This window comes from Manacus candei, unplaced genomic scaffold, assembly GCF_025592945.1.
Source record: "Manacus candei isolate 608988 ecotype Guabito, Panama unplaced genomic scaffold, ASM2559294v1 h1tg000060l, whole genome shotgun sequence".
Lineage (NCBI taxonomy): Eukaryota > Metazoa > Chordata > Aves > Passeriformes > Pipridae > Manacus > Manacus candei.
Genome location: NW_026138108.1, coordinates 9631558 through 9653417, shown reverse-complemented (window position 1 = coordinate 9653417; position 21860 = coordinate 9631558). Strand labels below are relative to the sequence as shown.

Genomic DNA, 21860 nt, shown 5'->3' with positions numbered 1-21860 from the left:
TTGCGTGTTCTGTGTTACGTTTCGTTGTAGCACAGGATAAGAATTTTCTCCCATCAGAATGCGAAGTCAGGTTAGGAAGTGATTGCTCTGCTGTTGGACGGGAAGGTTCACACCAAATACACAGCTAAACCATGTCAGTCTGTGCCATAGCACTGTGTCAAACCAGTGTTTTTAAGGTTAAAAATCAGTCCTGTGTTTTAGCAGCACCTCGGTTCAGCTTTATTCTCGCTGTACCGGCCTCAGTTAAATCAGATCGTTGCTTAGCATCTCTGAGTGTTCAGAAAGTCGAAGGAATGTGGTGGTGAATACCTGTGTATTTGAGCGCTGAACTTGACCAATATTACATTCTTTTCCCCCCCCACACTTGTTTTTGTTTTTATTAGCTTGCTTTTATAAGATGTCATGAGGGTTTCTTTACAGCATTGCATTTAAGCCCTCCTCCACTAAATAAATGCTTGTTTCTTGTAGAGTGAAATTTGTGTTAATAGAACTGACTTCTTACATTGAGCTGTCGTAAACTTTGGCTATGATGGAAACTCTTTTTTTCTTGTTTAATGACTTCAAACAAATTTTCCTCTTATGTCCCTCATGCTGAGCAGTACCTTACCCTAAAAGAATTCATGTTTGTCTAATGTTAAAGTAACTGTAGGCTACAGTTTGAGACTTGAAGAGTAAGTACAGCATAACAGTCTGCTCTGTAATGGTACTGTAAATTACAGCATCAATTTCATTTAAGAAATCCAAGAGAACAAAATGCAGTACAATTTAATTGAGGGATATATGAGATTCCACAGATTTTTTTTTTAATTAAATGACAAATGAACAAAGTTTCTAGATTGAAAACAATTAAAAATATGTTAATTTTGTTATGCGTTTACTATAAATATATTTATATAATGTAGTGCAAGGCACACTCAGTAATGTTCCCTCTTCTTGGTGGGAACATGAATAGGTCTCCTCACATAATTCAATTTAAAACCAGCAGTGCATTACTTTGGTCTAGCTATCTAATAGTAAACTGGAAGACATCAGTGCCTTTTTTAAAATATTCCGTCAGAGTGAGCAGGTCTGAAAGCTGGAGCATGATGTTCTTTCTGTATTTGCTCTCCTGGTCAAGGACTGCATTTACAGTATGTAAAACTGTAGTGTGTGATGTATCTTGGTCTCTGCTATTGCACCATCGTACTGTAACAGTGTTGCTTGTGACAAGGTATGGGTTTAGGGGGAGAATGGGTTTTTTTATTTATGGGGGAGACAGATTTTTGCATAATTTGAGGAAAGGTTTTAGAAGATGGGGCGAACGAGGGGGAGGAGGATGAATTTCTGATAATGTCACAGCATATGAGATAGCTGGAATTCTGCTGCATTTCCTTGAGTTTGTTGTGTTATTAATAATGCATGATGGTGTGACTGATAATGCTTTCAAACTGTGTCTTAGGTTATAGCCTCCTAAAGCGTCCACCGATAAAAATGGAAAGGGCCTCTGTTGATTTCAGTGGGTTTTGGATAAAGCTTTGAAACACTTTGTACTTCCTGGAAGCCTTTCTTCTTTGAATGAAAGGGTTATTGTGCACTGTGTTTTTTTTCCCCCCCTCCTTCTTATTTCTGTGCTGCAAAATAGATTCTGAATCCCTGTACTGTTGAAGCAATTCGCCTCATAAGTGCCCATTGTTGGGGGAGAGGCGCTGGCACTTCAGCTGGTGGGTGCAGGGGTGGGAGCGGGACGGGGATCCTTCCCCAGCGCGGTGAAGCCGGGCACGGCGGGTCCCTCCAGGGCTTTCCTGCGCCAGGGCTGCCGGAGCTCAGCCTGGCATGATGTCATCGCTACCCCACCGCCGCAGGGAGCCGGCGGCCGCTGCCAGGGCCTCCGGGGATGCTGCCGGCAGACTTTGTTCTCGCCAGGCTTGATGAAGCCGAATATTTCAGGTGTTCAGCCTCGACATCGGTGATACAGCGTTTTCTGCAGACTTAGAAATGAAGCATAAGCTCGTGGGTTGATGCTCGGTCTAGTTACTTTGTTTGGAGAGACACCTCTGATGGCGTTTTTCCTTTGTATGCTGGGAGCTTACTGAATGGCACAGCTGTAATGCTTTTTCCTGAAAAAGTTGGCTGGCTGATGGAAAATGCATAGAATGTGTGTGTATGTATATATGTTTGTTTTCTCTTAATGTTGTGAGAAACCCTCTATTTGGGACTTTGTAGTTAGTGTGGGTTAAAGATTCTCTATTGCCAGGGCTTTTTTATCCCCCAATTCAATTCTGGCCATCCTTTCTTATTTTGATAATTGTGTTCCCACCGGGTAACGTGCTAAAGGAGATAGGAGAAATTTGCTCCTAGGTGGTAGTAAAACAAAACAAACAAAAACCCCAATACTGGATAAAGCTTAAGCTCCAGTGTCAGCTGCTAAGATGCATTTCCACATTTCCAGATGGTGTTGATATACCAGAAGTGATGACAGAAATCTCTTAAGTACACTGCAGAGGTCTGTTACAGGTAAATTTCCTTCACAGAGCAAATCACAGAAGGGTTGAGGTTGGAAGGGACCTTTGGCAGTTGTTGGGTCCAACCCCCCTGCTGAAGCAGGGCCACTTAGGACCAGTTGCCCAGGACAATGTCCAGGTGATTTTGAGTATCACCAAGAAAAGAGATTGCACAACCACTCTGGGTGACCTGTGCTGGTGCTCAGTCACCCTGACAGCGAAAAGGTGTGTCTTGATGTTCAGATGGAACCTCCTGTGTTTTGGTTTGTGCCCATTGTCTCTTGTCCTGGCACAATACAGAACCTGTCTCTGTTATCTCTGACATTAACAAGATTCTCTCCTGAGCCTTCTCTTCTGGATGCTAAACAGTCCCAGCTCTCAGCCTTTCCTCATATGGAGATGCTCCAGTCCCTTATTTGTCTTTGTGGCCCTTTGCTGGGCTCTCTCCACCGTATGTCCATGTCTGTCTTGTGCTAAGGAGTGCAGAACTCCAGGTGTGGCCTCACCAGTGCTGAGTAGAAAGGCAGGATCACTTCCCTTGGTCTTCTGGCAATGCTTTTGACCAGTGCAGCCCAGGATACCATTTGCCTTCTTTGGAGCAAGGGCACTTTGCTGGCTCCTGGTCGTTCTGGTGACCGCCAGGAAATGATGAAATACATCAACTCCCAGAAATCTTCTGTATGTAATATAAAGTATTGTAATGCTGCAAAGCTATGATAGGACTTCTTAATTTAGGTTATATGACTGTGCCCTGGAAAGGTAAGGAGAATGAAGCTCTGCCTTATCTTCCAGGTGGAGTCCCTTATCTGTTGATTTGGTTAGATGTGATCTACCTATCTATTCATGGGAAACCTTGCAGTGTATGGAATGGTTGGAGTTTCTGTTCTATGTTCTTTTTCACTGAAGGACTTTGTTTTCTTTTTCTCCTCTGTGGTGCATTAGTTTTTAACAATCGTTTGCCAGTGGAGTTTGTTTATTATGGAGTGGCAAAGCAAAGGATCAACTTGCCATTGTGTAACGCGTATGTGTAATTGTAGTCTTGGTATCTGTAGTTTTCTGCTATTAAAAGCATGGAACTTGGATCCAAATATCTGGACACTACAGTGTAGTCTAAAATTTTTTGTTGCACATGCCTTAGTCTTGAATGTCGTGTCATAAAGATTACAGTAGTTATTGCAGAAATAAGTGTTACACAGCAGAAATAGTCTAAAGAAAAAAGAAAGAAAAGGCCTATAATCTATGAACATCAAGGATTTAATAATAGGATTGTTTTTTAAAACATCCTACTCTGGAAGACTTAAGACCTGTATTTTTTTTCCTGCCTGTCTTCCCAGTCTGAACTGGTTTTAAGGTTTGGCCCCAAAATTAATTTATTTAGTAAATGGGCTTGTGTTCTTTTTTGAATGTCCTTATCATGGTACTTTGTATTGTCCATCTGGTCATCAGCTTCATCCTTAGAGGAGGATGAAAATAGTGTTAGGTGAAGCCCATGTGTCCAGGAAATATCCTTCCCATAGACACCTCTATGTGTGTAGGTTATGTAGCATAACAAGAGTGGTTATGAGTAAGGCATCTGTGGCAAGTAGGCACTCTAATTATTGCTGTGGTGTGAAATTTTAAAGGAAGTTGATACCTGGTGTATGGTATTCACCTAGCTCCACTCAACCTCACCAGTAAGATAAAAATGTTGTCTCACCTCATCTCTCTGTAATTGAAGTATAATTATTTATCTATTTTATTGGCTGCAGATTTAAAATGACAGCTCATCTTCATACATTTCCTGCTGGTAGGGTTTATTTTAACTGAATTCTGTATCAATATAAACTTTAAAAAAAGCATGGGTCTCATGAAATGATTGAAAATATTTGCCACATATATAATCTGATAAAATCACTCAGTATTTTGGAATTAGTGTAACATTTCCATTGTGGTAGTCCATGAAGTAATGCTGTTATCAGCATCTGTGCTAGTTTCCAAGTTCAACACACTTAAATATTTGAAGACTTTTATTTTACTGCAAAGGTATTTGTAAGGGGTAGCTAAAGGGAAAGAGGAGGAGGAGGAAGAATTTAAAGTAACAGGTATAATTTTCCGACTGACATTTGACCTGTTTTGTAGTTTATTCTTTTGGGCACTTTTATCTTGGAATTAAGACATGACATTTGGGGTTGGAGCCAGATGTGATTCCTGCAGTGAAGCCTTTCTGCAGTACTGTTTTTTCCTTGGGTAAATAGCGTGTGATTAAATTTCTCTTTATTTGCTGTGGTGGTAGTACCAACACTTGCTCCAGAGGTGAATTGCATTGGTGGGAGCCATTGCTTGATTTTTTCAAAGGCTGAAGTATTCTGTGATTGTGTGGTTTTGTTTTTGGTGAGGTTTTTTTTTGTCCCTCTTCCTCTCTTTTTCCATAATGTGGATGGTATCCGTGCAAGCTTCCCACAGTTCCCGATGGTGGGCCTCTTCCCTTGGGGATTCATTCTGAGACTGAAAGGGAGGGTTTTCAGTTTCTTTGCCTCCCTGAGATTGCTGACCAAGGTGGTGTTAACTCTGTGGGAGGCCTCTCAGTAGCACCAAGGCTGAGACCACAGGATGTTTTCACATAGGTCACTGTGGATGGGCAGCAGATAGCGACAACTTTTGGCTGGACTTACACTGGCACATGTGAAACATTTTAATCCAGATAATACTTTATTCCAGTCTTCCCTACCCCCCCTATCTTTTCCCAAGGAGCTGGAGCTGTTTGCCATGTTTGAGTGCCAAAAAGGTCTTTTGTCTCTTTGGGAACTGAGGCAGACGTGCTGGGGTAGCTGATATGTAGAATAAAGAATGGCAGAGCTGATGTAAGGGGGAAGCAGCTGTACTTTGCTGAACTACATTTGAAGCCACAGTTTATTGGTGATGTTTCTGTATTGCCAATCTTGTCATTATCATGTTTGTATTTTAGGTTAAACTGAGCTGTGTGCTTTACAGAATCATCCCCTCAAAACTCACAAGGCTCTTCAGTCTTCCGTCCTTCAGTATTCATTTCTAAATTTGGTTTACTTATAAGGCTCTTTGATAAGGTGTGGGGGAGGAGAAAGGTTACTCTTGATTTGAGAGTAAACTAAAGATGCTAGAAGTGTCTAAATAACTGAAGTTTACAAGTCTGTCTTCTAAGTCTTTTTAAAAAGCCATAGGAATGGCTTTTTAAAGCAAGTGAAATCTTGACCTTGTACATGTAGTTTCTAGTGGAGAAGTCAAGGCTCTGATATTTTGTTTTTAGTCTCAAATGTGATTAATCAAATGACCTTAATAAAGCAAGGCATACAAAGATAGGTTGATTTGACTTTTTGTTCTTTTGGGGTTTTTCGTGTTGTTTTGTTTTCTTTGCAGTTTGTTTTGCAAGAGAGAAGCTACACAAAGGGAAGATCTTAAGTGGATTATATGGGAAATACTGCCATTTGCAAATAATAAACTTTTTTTTCCGTAAGCCTTCAAGTTATTGATCCTGTAGTTACAAAACACCACAACTGCTTATCTGCCTGTTGACTTAGTGAAGTCCTACTTGAGTGTTCTTGGTAATGACTTCTCAGACTTATCTTTTGAATTCCCTCTAACCTGCAGGGCTCATGTAGCAGAAATGATGCACACAAAGTGACAGTGTCAGAAGCAATTACTTACTGATGCACGCTGTGCAGTAATTACTCTCTCAATTTCTTGACAACCATTTCAGATTTGTGGTTTGTAGTGAAGTTTGCAGCGAACTGGAATGTTATCCCTGTGAGGCTTAAAACATTATTGCACAGAGAAATTATCAAGCATTCTGGCACAAATTGATGAATGATGAAGAGCTTACTTGGAGAGCTTCTGCTCAAGGCAGTTTCTTAGTCTTTCGAGGAAAATGCTGCTTTGGTTGTGGTTTGATGGGCAAGAGACCTTTGGTTTCAAACTTTTCTGTATAAGGGTGGAGTATCGCCTTTTTATTTAGGTTTTTTTTTGTTTCTTTGACTGGTTGTAAAAAAACCTGCACATTCAGGTACAATGTGTACATCTGTATTTACATATTTAATGTACATATAGATACTGAAGCATTTTAAGAAAGAAACTTTATTGCATTTCATGGATAAGTGATCTGCAGACAGATAACATGGCAGTCAAAAGCAACCTTTTAATTTTCACCTGTAGCAACATTTCAGTGTTCGAGTGAGGAAAAAAGTTGGTTTTACAGAAACATATTCTTTCAGCATGACTTCAGGTGAGTTTGGAAGAGTTTTTTTTGCAATTGTAGTTGCCTGTTTAGGTCCACAGTTGCATTCTGTTGCAGAAAAGTATGGTCAGAGATCTTGAGGTCACCGCAATGTACTGATCTGTGCATTGCTTCTGTCCTCTACAAGCATAAATTTTTGTGAGCTTTTCTACTATTTACATATTTTACTTATTCCTCCTTAACTTGATACTTTCAGCAAGCTCCCTTACCAAGAGTTGTTTCCTGGGTTTGGTCCCCAGGCCCAGCAATATCCTACTGAGCTGTCATCAGAGTTGCATTGGGGAAGAAAAAAGTCCCTTAAGTTAACAAGGTTGGTGCCAGCTGTAACCAGCATAAGCCTGTCATGTCCCTTTCTGACTCTTTTATGTGTGTGTTCTGGGAGCTTGAAATATGAAATAGCTCATCCAAAAGTTTTGCTGAAGGCTGGTAAAATTTATTGGTATCTTAGTCACTTCTGAGATTTAATCTGGCAGAGATTTTATGGCAGCTGAGACCATTCGAACTGTAAGTTGTTGTGGTCTCTCTTTCCTTGTCCTTACTGTGGTTGTGGCCTCCTGCCTCCTTCCTGTTCATGAGGACTCACTAGTCCTGTTGGATGTGGTTCAATCCGGTAGGATCCAGGGAGCACTGGGCCTTGTTGTGAGGCTGGTGATGCACAGCCATGGATTGGCATAGGTGCCCTGAAGCACAGCTCCTTTGGGGGCCATATTCAACAAGTTCTTTAGACTGAAATCCATGTGAAGGATCTGCAGAACATTGACCAGACAGACCTCTGAGGAGTTTGTGATCTCGAGGGCGTAAATTACCTTTGCTCTCTGAGTTGCTTTAATGTTGCAAGGTCATCACAGGCAGTGAGCAGTGGATGGATGTTCCATGTTATCATGTCTGCTCTGGAAGTGTGCTCAGGATCCATGCACTGTCCATCCCTAACAGAGGAATACTAACTTTGGATGTGTTAGTAGCCTTGAGGATATCTGCCATTTTACAGCTTAGGCCTCATAAACAGGGTCTAACCTGGACTTGAAAAATGAAGGAATCTGGATATATCCACTGAATCAGGTGAACTGAGTGGTGTTTTGATCATTGCAAGAGTAGTCCTGACTCTGTTGTGCTTGAGTGGCAGCATGCTCTGGGAAGTCCTTTTGTGGTGTGTATGTGTGTATGTGTGGGGTATTTGTTAGGTTTTTTTATTTGCGTATCTTTTTTTTCCCCTTTCTGTCATGTAAAGTCTTCCACAGTTAAAACTATATATAACATGTTTTGTTTTCCTCAAGCTTGACCAGGGAAGGGATTTAACTCATAGTTTTGGTCTGTGGAACCACAAACCATCATCTTTGTTTATGATTTTGATCAAAGAGGCGATGTGCAGTTATGAGTGGTTAACTTTGACCTGAGACTTGTATTTTCAGGACTGAATAAAAGTACTGGACTTTGTTCTTCCTATTCTAATCAGATTTTCATGTTGAAAATGAGTTTGTTTTTTTTAACCAAACATGAATCATGCCTCGTGGAGAAGAAGGGTAAGCCTGATAGCTTGATAGGCTTACATGTAAAAAGGAGAGAGCTTAGGTGGTGTGGTAGGTGAGATAAAGAAGGATATAGCCAGAGCAAAGATAAACTTCAGAGCCTGTCATATCTGTTGATCAAACTGTCAGCACATCTGATTAATTTTCTGGTGTTAGAAATCATTTCTATCAAGCAACTTGACTTTCTTACAAGACTTTTTTTTTTTTTTTTTTTTGGAGAGAGCAGTTCTTATTAGGGCAGGTTACTGCAAAACACTGTTTTCAAAGGTTAGATAATAAAGCGAAACATACTGGGCAGGACTGGTATACTGTGGTGGTTGTACAGCTGATCTTTTTGTATTTTACTGACCTCTGTATGTTATTGAAACCTGCTTGACAGACTTCATGTGTCCTTTAAAATATGTCTTTCATTTTCAGTGGGAAACCTCAGTGGTATCCCGAAAGAATAGAAGTATGTGGTTGAAGGACTGGACAGATGCTTCAGTAAGATTTTTCCTTTTACACAGCTTTTGCACAGATGTGTTTCCGTCAGTCCTCTGAGCTGGAGGGCAATGGGAGCACAAAAAGTAGGGACATTTGACTGGATAGGATATGCCACTGTAAAAGGAGACCCACAGTGCTCAGGTTTTCCTGAAGCAGTCTCACTGGATCTGCCAGTCTTAGATGGGCGTGAGGAGAACAGCTGGTTTCTATGTTAAATATACTTAAAATATGCTTTTCTCAGCTTCTGTTGTATATTGCTATAATTGTATTCTATTCCAAAGGTAAGCCCCTCCTTTCCTTTCTTAGTGTCTTCTGTTGCACATATTTCAGATCTATTGTGTAATGGGCGTGTCCCCCCCAGCCCATATGGCTGAGAACATGCCTGTCATTATGACTCGTAGGGCTGCTTCTGTTGTTTAGTTGGAAACAGAACTAAATATCTTTCTGGAAGTCTTTTTGGTGTGGCTAAAACAGAAAGAGTGGTTTAGTAAAACAATTCAGGTTTTAAGACCATTTCATTGAAAGTTTCTGCCAGGCGGTCTTGATTAAAATCCACTGTGTCCAGCTGCCTTACTGTGGTACTTGCAAAGGAGTACAAAAAGAAAAAATAAAGGAAAAAGATGTTTAGGATGCTTTTAAAGATGCAAGCTGAGGACTTTTTCTTGTTTATTTTTTAAAAAGCTGCTTTAGATTCTTGATGGTTTCTTCTGCCACTTCCCTGTCCCACCTCTTCCCGCCTTCCTTGAAGCAGCACCAGAACAATAAAAACAAAAGCTTTTGGTTTCCTGACCTTACAATCGCAGAATGCAGATGGGCTCAGCTGTTTTTCTGTGGTGCTTTAAATTCATTGTTGCAGCATTTGAAACTATTCCAGAGTGTGTGTGTGGCAATACGTTTTGTTATCGACTAGATGAATGCTGGAACTTAAATGATGAATGGATATCTATTAACTCCTAGATTTTAATTTGCCATAGAGGGCTTGGAAGAATTTATGATATTGAAGCAATGAATAATCAAGAGATTATTTGTATCCAGTGGAGTTTATACTAAATATCCAGTTAGCGAAATGAACTCTCGTTTTTTATTTCACTTCACAGGGAGTTTCTTCATGTTACAATTTTTGAAACATTACTGTTCTTGAATTTTGGAAAGCAGAAGAAAGTGGGAAAACAACAGGAGCTTTTACAGTCAGCAGATTAGGGTTAACTCTCTTCTTTGTCTTTCTCACCTTTTTAGAAACTACAGTAGGAAGAATTGTCCATTGAGTGTTCACATGTATGTTCAAAGGAATGTGTTCTCCTGGGATTGGGATAAGGGATTGTTACAAGCAAGTTTGGCTTCCCTAGACGACAAACAGGAAAAAAATAAATTAGAACCTTTTGTCACTGGTTATTCTCTTCGTCTTATCTCCACCTCCTCTAAAGCAAGTCCTTCAGCTTTTACAGACCAGGGATGCCACTCCACCCAGCGTGCATTTCAGTTTCCCTTAAGATACACACCTAAGTGTGTTCGTATCCCATATTTGCACCTTTGTTTCAGAAAGGCAGACAGGACTTGCTTTGCCTTTGAGGTGTTCTGTCAGGGCAAGTGGAACAGTAACTTTCAGGGGAAGTCCCAGCTGTGAAAATCATCTGTTACAAATCCAGCAGGATGATGGTCGCTACAGACAGTGATTGAAACACACGATTCCAGTTGCTTCAGCAGCAATAAAATAAAAGTGATCCTAAAGATTTTGTCATGTGGATAATTTGACCTGCTTTAAAAAGTGTTAAAAATCCCAATTTCAGTAACAAATTAAGCGGTCTAGCCACCGCTTGAGCCTACACTATGCCAGGTGGTCTTATCCCAACAGGGGGGAAGGGGGAATAGAAGTGCAGGACAGAGGGTTTATATGTTGCAGGATAAAAGGCAAGAATTTGTCTTTGTGTGTATCTGAGCAAGAGGTTTGCTGGGGAAGGGAGTCCTCTCTAATGAGAAATACGTGCAGCTCTGCTTAGGGAGGAAGAACTGGAAGGAAGGAAACAAGTCATAATCTGAAAGCATTTGTCTATTGATGGAGTGGCTGCTTGTGTACAGATTTGGCAGCTGCAGCTTTTCTTGAGTCATGGTTTTTATTCCAAGAATTCTTGTTTAATGAATTTCTTACCTTAGTCTGCCAAACTTTGGATATTTATTTCCTGCATTGTAGAGAGGTGTGGGACTTTTTTTTGCAGTTATATATGGGTTAGTATTTTTTAATAAAATATTGGTTTAATATTTGTTAAAGAAGGAATCAGAGAAATTCTCTGTTTTATTTTAAAAATAAATTCTTACTATAATATTATTACTGTAATTCTTACTAATTAATAGCTCTCTAGGTATGTATTGAAAGGACTCTAATATTAGACTGTGGGGTTCTGAAAAGTCAGAATGGTATTGCTCACCAGAAGGCTTGGTCTGAGGACGATTGCTGGCAGAACTGGGAATCCTACTGCTGTTTATGACATTAGCTGCTGGGTTTAGATTTAACCTAATTCTAAGTGTTAATTGTATCTTGGGAAATAATTCAGACTTTTTTTCCGTTGTGTTAGGCCCTTTGACAGGCATGGTCTTACACTTACTCAGTTTTCACCCAAAACCCAAGAATGAGAAAGATCGTTTTCGAAATGTCCTATGATGACCATTTTCACTGAATTATGGCTTTGTGCTGTATTACATTTTCTAACTCAAAGCAGGGTAGAATTATGCTGTTCTCTGAGTACTGTTTATAGTTCATGTGCTGTTCAGATCCCCCTGTTGACTGACTTCTGACTTGGAACCAACACTTGTGAAATCCTCTACTCTTTGGCTGTCATAATCATGTTTGGTTGTAGGGTTTTGTAGGGTCTTTTCAATCCTAAATTCAGTTTCTCTGCTGTGCTCGGTAATACAGGAAAGCTGCCATAAGTGTATGGTCCATAGTTTCTGTTCCTGGTACAGAGTCTCATTGTTCTTATTCATTTGTTAATTACAGCAATATGACTGTTTCATGTTGAAACTGTTTTATATTTAGTTTAAGACATTCATTTTAGTGGCAGCAGGAATTAATATACAGCCTGTGTATGCTAAAAGATTTCAGTAAGTGCCTTTATGTGGAAAATATAATGTTAGTGTTTTAATTGCATACTATCGAAGATTTATTTTTTTTTTTATTTGAAGATGTCATGCACACAGTAAGTGTACACCAAGACAGAATGAATTGAATTAATAGCAGGCTGTATCACAGGAATTTAAAGAAAGAAGCTGCTTGGCAGAGTGAAAGCAGCAAACCACTTAATCAGAATCAGTCGAGCTTTCTGAATGTCTTTGTTCTGTAATTATTTTGAGCATATCAGTGAACTCAATGAACAAATGAAGGTGGCAGTATTAATGATTCCTTAAAATCAGTCTTGCATTACCATTTAGTTTGTTTATTGGGCACTTTTTCTGGTAAGCAGGGTAGCCTCTTCCTACTTGCTCTCTATTATTAGGGAAAATTGAGCTTGACTCTACATCTGAAATAGCTGCTCCAACACATTTTCCTATCTAGTATGCAAGGTGAAGTTCCTGTATACTTCTTAGTCTGGCATAATTTTTAGAGTTGCAACACTGCAGTCACTTTCTAAAAGTTAAAACCAAATAGTAAATTGACAGCGTGTACAAAAGGCTGTGATTCAGTGTACAAAAGATTTTGTTTGCAAAGTATACCTGGCTTGTTTTTAATCAAGTTTACCCTTTCTAATTAAGGACAGCTTAAGCCACTGTTCTGTACTAGAGAACTTTATTACGTGAAAACTTTTCACAACAGGGTGGGATTTACAGAGAAGAATGATTGAAGTATTGAAGAAAAAAAATCTGGGATTAGAAGCATTCTTACAAAGAAACAAACTACTCAGGAGAGAAATTTGAATTGTTAGAATGATGTAAAAGTGTTCTTGGGAATTTGCATTGGAAATGTGCATGCAATCCATCTGGATGTGTGTTACATCTGTGGCTGTAAGCTATCTCAGAGGATAAGGATGATTGGCAGTCATAGCTTGAATTTCAGTACAGGTCTAGCTTTTATTTTATAACTCCATGTGGAGGTTTGACAGGAAATATGTTACTACTTAGCATGGCTACATGCAGCTAATAATAGTGATGCAGCCATAAATTGCACTCCTCTGTGGTTCAGTTTGTAAACAGAACTTTAGAAAAGTTGTAGTCAAAAAAGGGAAGGGAATGGAGTGAGAGGGAAGTGTCTATAGTGGCAGGGGTTTCAGTTTGAATTTTCAGCCTTTTAAAAAGGTCTTGTTTTCGTCTTTTGTTTTGTTGAGAATTAAAAATGTCATCTTTTTCACATACAAATATACTGTTCAGTTGAAACTAATAATTGTTTATATATTGAGAGGAGGTGATAAGTAGGTGAAGTTGCAAGTTGTATGACCTAACCATTTTTCTTATTACTGTGTTGGGAAGGCTTTTTTTTTTTTTTTTTTTAAATACTTTTCCTGAGGAGGAATACAGATGACAGTGGATCATATTTTTCTCTGGGTAAATCAGGAAAGACCTAAACTTAGACCTTCAGAGATCATTCTCTTTATTCCCTCTCAAAGCTGAGGAAAGCTTGATACATGGCGTTTTGCAGGTTTTGAATTGAACGCTTTAATTCATTCCAACATCTGTAACTTTTTTTTTGTTTCTCTGTATAATCTTGCAGAAAAATGGTTTCCATTGATGTGGATAGTTTCATGCAGATGTTTCCAAAGCAGTGCTGTCCTGCACAGGTTGGAAACTCCATGTAGTATCTCTGAATTTTTAAGTCCTGATTCTCATCAGACCAAGACACAGACACTGCTGTCCCCCACTCACAGGTTGAGCTGCAAGAAGAGTAACAGAGGTGAGGACAGGGAGCAGCATGAAAGTGAGAGCCAGAGGTTGCCAGCCTACACTACAAATCCACATGGTGTTATGGCTTACGTTCAGTGTTAGGTGACTCAGTCAGGTATGAATAAAATCAGGTGTACTTGTCAGCTGAGCTCCGCCTGCCCAGGAAGAGACAGGTCAGTCTTGGACATCCCTCAGAGCCAAGGAGACTTCCTCAGAGGTTGTGTCTAGCTGGTGACTTCCCTTTTGGTAAGCAGGCTTAGTCTAATAACTTAAGTCTTTTATGCATGTCTTCTTAAATTATATGGTATTATGGTTTAACCCCAGCCAGCAACTCAGCCGCTCGCTCGCTCCCCTTGGGTGGGATGGGCGAGAGAATCAGAAGGGTAAAAGTGAGAAAACTTGCAGATTGAGATAAAAGCAGTGTAATAGGTGGAGTAAAAACCACCTGTGCAAGCAAAGCAGAAAAGGAATTCATTCACCACTGCCCGTGGACAGGCAGGTGCTCAGCCATCTCCCAGGCAGTGTCTAATGGTGACTTTGGAAGACAAATGCCATCATTCCAAACGTCTTCCTCTTCCTTCTTCTTCCCTCAGCATGCCACCATACGATACAGAATATCCCTTTGGTCAGGTGGGGTAGCTGTCCCAGCTGTGTCCCTTCCCAATTTCTTGTGTACCCCCAACCTTCTTGCTGACAGGGTGCTAGGAGAAGCAGAAAAGGCCTTGGCTCTGTGCGAGCATCGCTTAGCAGTAACAGAAACATCTCTATATTATCAGCCCTCTGTTCAGCACAGATCCAAAACACAGCCCCATGCCAGCCACTGTGAAGAAAATGAGCTCCATCTTAGCCAAAACCAGCACACAGGGTAACAAATGAGGAGAGAGCAATACAGGACTATGATGAGGCTGACTGCCTGCATAGTGTAACAGTGGGAATAGCTCGGGTTTGCCACAGTTCAGATGAATAAAATCTTTACAAGTCACTGATTGCTGTAGCAGCTTTGCTTCTTTCCCACCCTGTGGTGGAGCCTTAGAGGGTTGATGAAGTGTGAAAGAAGGGAGGGGAAGCAAAGGGCATTACCAAGCCAGATGGTGGTTACTGGTGTTGAAAAATCTATTACCTGGCATGGCAGGAGCCAGCAGGTATCGAGCTGGGCCTCAGGAGGAGGGACAGCTTCAGGAGTTATCAGTTATTAAAACTCTACTCTAGTCCTGTGTTTTCTTCAGTGCACCAGTTTCAGAGCCTCTGTGTCTGCAGTTTACTCTTTGCTTCCATCATGTTTTGGGGGATCACCATGAGCTAATTAAGCTGTTTGTGTGGCTAAATGGGATTAGCGAAACATCTTTGTTAACCCTTTCTTTATTCTCTATTTGTTTATTTTTGATCCAGATCGTTTTCACTGATCCTGTTTTGAGTGTGATATCACAAAGGGTGTTTTTTTCCAGTGACAAAGAAATTCTGAGATTCTCTGCTTCAGTGCTATTCCTCTGCTCTGTGCAATCCCAGGGCTGCCCTAAACTGATGGTTTTGGATTTGTGCAGTGCCTAGTGAAATCATGTTTCTCTATGCATTTATATTATTTACATTACAAAATACAATGGGATTCTTGTTGTTGTTTTGAAGGCCCGATGATGTTGGGAAGCATATTGGCTTGAAACTTCTTGAAATATTATTGTTTTTTTCTTATTTTTCCCGAAATTTTATATGTTTACAAATTTCCTATGTTGTATGACATTTCCTGAAAAATAATCTTGTAGTTGTAGCTGTTTGATTGTTGTTTCTGCTTTAAATCCAAGGCAACTGAAGGTTTGTAGTCTGTGGGGCAGCTTGCATCTTGATTTTTGTGGAGCTTTTTCTATGCTGTGGCAAACATCTGAGTGGTAAATGTGTATGTGAGGATCATCAAATGTATTTGAAAGACCTCTGTAGTCTTCAGCAGGCAATACTGTGTTCCATTAAAAAAACCCTTACATGGAACTTATATAAAAGAAAGAAATTATTTACAGAGAAATTTTGTTTAAAAATCTCTTTACTGTAACTCAGATAAGTAAGGGAAGTACTTTCTAGCCATCACTTCTGCTAGAGAGGAACCTTATGAAAAGCATGATGTGATGATAGCAGTCCTTTGATAGTTGTTAAGTGTGGGGACTTATACTGAGTCTTAAATTTGTGAGATACATCATATTTTTATCAGTTTATCTTCTCTTATGTCTTAATTTTCTCAGTTGTAGAATATAACTGTCCATTTCTGCTGATGGTTTTGTCTTCTGTGTTTGTTAAACCTGCTCTTCAGTGTTTTTGATCAAAACCATTTCAATTAGTACTGAATTAATCAGCTAATTCACACAGAGACAGATCTTGAAACCTGGCATTGTTTTTGCCTGCTGGAGATGTGTTGGAATTGGTATTTTGCTGGAGCAGAGTGTTTGTGTTCGAGGCTTCTAATTAATCATAAATTTAGAAATTTAGGGTTAATTGCTTTTTGACTCTGGATATAAGCAAATATCCCCCCCACCCCCTTGACTGGTGGCTGTCTGGTGACAATCACTGGCTGCTTAGTGGGAGAAGAGAAGGGAGAGCCCATGCAATGGATGTGCTGGAGCTCAGGTTCCCATCAGTTGTAATGGCAAGATAATAGGCTGTCCAGTGTCCTGGGGTTGCACAGATCACCTGGGTTGAACTTTCCAGGTGTTGGTGAGCTGTCCCTTGATGTTCCCTGCTTTGTTATCTTTGGAAGCCAGCCTGGCCCAGTCTTAAGGTCCAGTAGTTTGCAGTATTTGCCTCAGTATCGAGGCACTCTGGTAGGAGTAGTGTCTGTGCAGCAGCTGGAGTGGCTTGATGGACTGCAGGAAGGCGCGGAAGCGTTGCCTCGTGTTTCTGTCCGGACCAGGACTCTGTGGTTTCCAGAAATCAATTTCAGTACTTTCATTAAATTATAGACAGACTCCAGCTCTAAAAAATGTAAGTGTGTGTTGGCAAGAATGTCTCTTGGGAGGAGATGGTGCAAGGCTGCTTAAAATAGATAAGCACCCATTCAGTGTTTGCTAGGTTGTTTTTTTTTTTTTTTTAATTGGAATGGAAGAGCAGCATCATGTATTTTGTAATATTAATCATCTTGATGAAAAGGGCTTCATGTCACAGATTTTCTTTTCAAAATATGCACAACCACACACGTAGGTGAACCCAGTGACTGTGGGGTGTGGTTTCCAAGTTCCAGAGAAAATTTGACCCTCAGGTATTTTCTCCCTTACACATAAGTGGAAGAAAAAGAAACAACCCAGGAACAAAACAGCTCAGTAAATGTCTAAAGTTTTTCCTCAATTATCTAAAAGTTGACATTACATCATCTGCACAGATGCAAATATAGAAAATAGTAGGTGTGTTAAATCTCCTGACTTATTTTTAAAACCTTTTTACAGAGGACTGTCTTTACTTCAGTCTATGTTTGTGTCAGAGATGTGACATTATGTCCATTTTTCTTTCTGGGAGATTGGAAGTTTCTTTAAATGCTTATTTTCATCATTTATGATTGTTTTTATCTACTGTAGAAATGCTGTTATCTTTTCTGTCTTGGACTCTGCTCTTTCACAAGATAGTTATATTTCAGTGAAGCTGTGTTCTGTTTTTTCCTAACTATTCCCCTCCCTGTACATGTTTCAAATTTTCCCAAACATGCATTTTTCTCTCTCAACAATGGTATTTTTGAGTGTTAATGTTGAACAGATTAATAAATAATGTAGCTGCGTGATTTGTATGAAAATCAGCCGAACTGTTGCTTTTTCAGACAAATAGAAAAAAACAATCCCTCCTTCAATTTCAGTGCTATAAACCAGAGAATTAGCAAAATAGATGTGAATATTTTGGGTGTTGGGAGACCTGTCCTAGGTCCTGATTCAGCATAAGTTCCCTGTTTGAGGTAATATTCAAGATTTAATATAAACTAAATCCAGAATTACATGACGTCTCATCTGTCAAAGGACTTCTTAAGCATTCAATGTAGAAATGAAGTTGTGTTAGGTGGAATGTGTTTGTCAGATTCTGTATTGTGGATGGGCAGTGTTGTAACTATATCTGTGTATGGTTGCTTTGTGGAAGTAAGTGTTGTACCAAATAAAGGGTCTAACTTGGCTTAGAAATTGGACTTCAAGTATTACTGTAATAGTACAGAACAAATCTGACCAATTCTGAAATCAGTTTCTATTGCCAAGTAATTGCTGCATGTAAGAAAACAAGTGAGGAACTGAAGTGTATTTTCTCTTTTATCGTTGTTGCTGAAATAGTTCAATTTATTTAGAGCATATGATTTCATGCAATTGTGCCTGATTGTTAGTGCAGCTGTCAACAGCTGCATGCTTATTTAGCTAATTGCATTCTAGTAATATAACTAAGCTTATTTTAAGATATGCAGTTGTGTGCTTTTTTTTTTTTAAGGCAACTACGCACACTCAGAATATTTACTGCATAAAGTTCTGTGCTGTCACACTGAACCGTCATCGCTCTAGAGGAAGTTTAAAAGCTTCTGAACAAGACTCTATCAGCCAATCTAGTATATGGATAGCATCTGTGAAAAGTTGGGCCATGCTGCTTAAATTCATACAGTTCTGAGGGCCTTGAAATGGTCTTGTCTTTGGGGTTGATTTCATCATCTGCTCTTTGGGAATATTTTATACTTAACATGTAAAACTTTAGTTTCCCAAGCAACCAGTTCCTGTTGCTGCATCGGTATTCTCATTGTGTGTACAGGATCGATGAGCTTCTGCTACGTATTGATCATCTCCCACAAGAAATATGTACCTAAAATGAGAAATTTGTGTAAGTTGTATATGTATAAAAACATATTAGGAGAGTAGGCTATCTTTTATGCATGCTAATCCTGGATATTTGTATGATTTTTACTGGTATGTGTTAGCGACGTGATTACAGTCAACAGTATGAAATTTATAATGCAGTGTTGTTTTTATTTGTTATATAGCTTTATGCCAGTATATACAGGCCTCTAAAACCCGAGATGGTGGCAGCCGTTTCATTTCAAGTGCAACAGAAGGTAAAGGAAAAAGTGTGGGGAAAAAAAAAAAAAGCAAAATTCTTTGTTCATCTGATACTCTCTTCATGGACGTTTATGTGGTTCTTGATCTTTTAACCTTCTAGACTCTCTCTTCACAGCTAACTTCTTGCAATAGATGGTGAATACCTTATTTCCCTAAGTCTTGAAAACAAAATTAAGCAATCTCATGATGTCACTTGTATGTCTATCTAAAAGTTGCATCATCTTTGCATCTTGTCTATTTGTGCTTTTCTTCAGTAACAAAATTCCACTGAAACTGAAGCTTTAGTTATGTTTTAATGAGAATCTGAAATATGTGAAGAGTGGCTTAGAGAATTGCTGTCATGGCCACAATCTCAAGATTGTCACACTTAGGAAAAGCACAGATACTTAATGACAGAACTGTTACAGTGCTAATCCTCGCTAATATCTGCAGTCTGACTATATGCTAACGAACTGTCTTGCATTTTCTGTTTCTCTTAAAAGGAGTGTGTCCTTAATTCACTTATCCTCGCATCTACCTGCTGATGTCCTGCTTTTTGGCCTTGTTTGAGTTTGGAAAGAGAATGAAATATTTACTTCTGTTTTTTTCTTTCATCTACAGGGGAAAACTTTGAACAGACTCCGTTAAGACGCACATTTAAATCCAAAGTTCTTGCTCGCTATCCTGAGAATGTTGAATGGAACCCTTTTGACCAGGATGCGGTGGGAATGGTCAGTATCACATAATGGCTTTTGTTTTTAAGACAAAAACCTACTTGAACAATTGAAGGCATTAATCTCTGTTCTCTTTGACAAAAAAGTGTGAAGTCTGTTATGGATTGGAAATCATGAGTTTCTCTAAACTGGGCAGACTCAGAAGTCCTTTTCATTTAATTAGGGTATATTTGGGGGGAAATGAGTAAGTCCCTAGGAGAGTTTTTTTTGTTCTCTTACAATTTTTTTTTGTTACGTTCTAGAAAATTAATAGAGAAAGAAATTAGTCTGCAATGAATGAATCTCTTTTTTTGTGCACGATCTTTCTGTTTGATGGAATGTGGTGCAGTTTTTTAATTTAGATAAAATATAGTACTTTTCTCTGTCAGGTTTCTGGTCTTGGTGACCAAAACACTTTTCTTTATCTGAGATTGTATTTTGTTATTTTATTCCCATTGAGGCTGGTAATGAAACGGTTATGAGTTTCAATAGAAACTGCATGCAGCTCCTTTTGTTTTTCTGATTTAGATTTGTATTCCTGTATTTTGTAGAAGTGTAACACTTAATAGAATTTAAAGTGAGATGCGATGGCAGTCTGTGGATTCTAAATCCCATTTTCACCAGTGCTTCTGGAGGCAGAGGGAGAGAAAAGCGTGTTTTAACGGGTATTATCTCCCCTTCTCCCTTTTTTTATAGCTGTGTATGCCTAAAGGGCTTGCTTTCAAGACACAAGCAGATTCCAGAGAACCTCAGTTCCACTCTTTCATTATTACTCGTGAAGATGGCTCACGGACATTTGGATTTTCTCTCACGTTCTTTGAGGAGGTCACTAGCAAACAGATCTGCAGTGCAATGCAGACGTTGTATCATATGCACAATGCTGAATATGACATTCTTCATACCCCACCCACAAATGACAAGGAGAGCTGCAGCAGCACGGGAGACTGCAATGGCACCTCTGTTTCAAAGCTACAGCGTTTTAACTCCTATGACATCAGCAGAGACACGCTCTACGTCTCAAAGTGCATTTGTCTGATTACTCCGATGTCTTTTATGAAAGCTTGTAAGAAAGTACTAGAACAACTTCACCAAGCAGTGACTTCACCTCAGCCGCCACCGCTACCTTTAGAAAGCTACATCTACAATATTCTCTATGAGGTTCCTCTTCCTCCAGCAGGAAGGTCATTAAAGTTTTCAGGTGTTTATGGACCAATTATCTGCCAGAGGCCAAGCACCAGTGAACTACCGTTATTTGATTTTCCAGTTAAAGAAGTATTTGAATTGCTTGGAGTAGAAAATGTGGTTCAACTCTTTACCTGTGCCCTCTTGGAGTTTCAGATACTGCTTTATTCACAGCGTGAGTACTTGGGTTTTGTTTTCTTACCTTGTAGTTGTACTGGCACAGGATCTTTTCGTTCCTTGAATCCTGAAAACCACACAAACAACAGAATAGCTGCATTAAAGTGGCATGAGCATGCTAATGTAGTCTGGCTGATCTGCGTGCAGGTCTTAATGTAAAGAAAAGAACTGGAGTTGCAAAGAGAGTGTTGCATTGGCTCTTGCTGTTAGATGCCTTAAAACTTTGGGCTTTCACATAATCTCCTTTATTGATGGGTTGACCCATCCCTTTATTGTTGGCTCTAGAACTGCGCTGTTGGATAGAGAAATATACCTTCTTCCATGTTCCTCTCTAGCTGCTTAGTTGAATTCCTTCCTCTCTCTGCCAAACTACACATGTATTTCAAGAAGATATGTAGTTACATAGCCCCTTCTGAAGAAGAGTTAGCGGTGCAAATATAATCTTCCCTTGGAGTACCTAATGTAACATTTCAGTTGTTACTTTGAAAGATAATTACCTGAAAAAAAGTTTTGTTTGGCTGAATTAAATCCCAGATCTCTTTGGTTTAAATCCCAAATCTCTTCAAGGTCTCTTAAGGCCTTGAAACAGTTATTGCTGAAGCCAGGCAGCTGAAGCTTGCTTTGAAGAGGATAGGCAGCAACTAGGCTGAAATAGCATGTGTACCAATTAGTGAGTAGTGTGGGAGTGCTATCCATTTTCTATGTTAAAATTTGTGGATACTGGCCTTTTTACTATGCATCCTATTGCTCTAACACAGAGTATGTGGAATTATGCCAAAAGATAATTTCTCTACTGTTTTTTTGTCTCAAGCTGAGTAGCATTAATCCACCCCTCCATAATGATGTGGTTTAAGATAGACAGACTGCATTGTGAACACTGTTTTATAGTAATGATAAAGGAGCCTAAAAGACCCCAAGAAAAACCCAGGAATATGGATTTACTGGACAAATCCAGGAATATGGTGTTACTGAAATCTTTTTTTGATGTTTTCTTCCATTGAGCTGTCACAGAAATATGTAGAATACAAATGGCAACTATTTATAAAATATAACCTACAGTTACTAGCAACCTCCTCCAAACATGAAGTACAGATGTTTGTGTGCTGAGATCTGTGTATAGACTAAAGCCAAAAATGGATTTATGTGCACAGTCAAAGTCA

General features: G+C 39.4%; 1 protein-coding gene across 6 annotated transcripts in view; it reads left to right on the top strand.

The window, feature by feature from the left end:
- DENND5A (DENN domain containing 5A) overlaps positions 1 to 21860 on the top strand; it is a 68461-nt gene that overhangs the window by 675 nt on the left and 45926 nt on the right. For 4 of the 6 annotated variants that reach the window (XM_051803863.1, XM_051803858.1, XM_051803860.1 and 1 more), the window contains exons 2-4: positions 18574 to 18645; positions 19250 to 19359; positions 20038 to 20698. In XM_051803863.1, coding sequence (XP_051659823.1) covers positions 18574 to 18645; positions 19250 to 19359; positions 20038 to 20698 — 843 coding nt within the window. The remainder of the gene's footprint in view (positions 1 to 18573; positions 18646 to 19249; positions 19360 to 20037; positions 20699 to 21860) is intronic. The other 2 variants (XM_051803859.1, XM_051803861.1) reach the window with 1 other exon arrangement.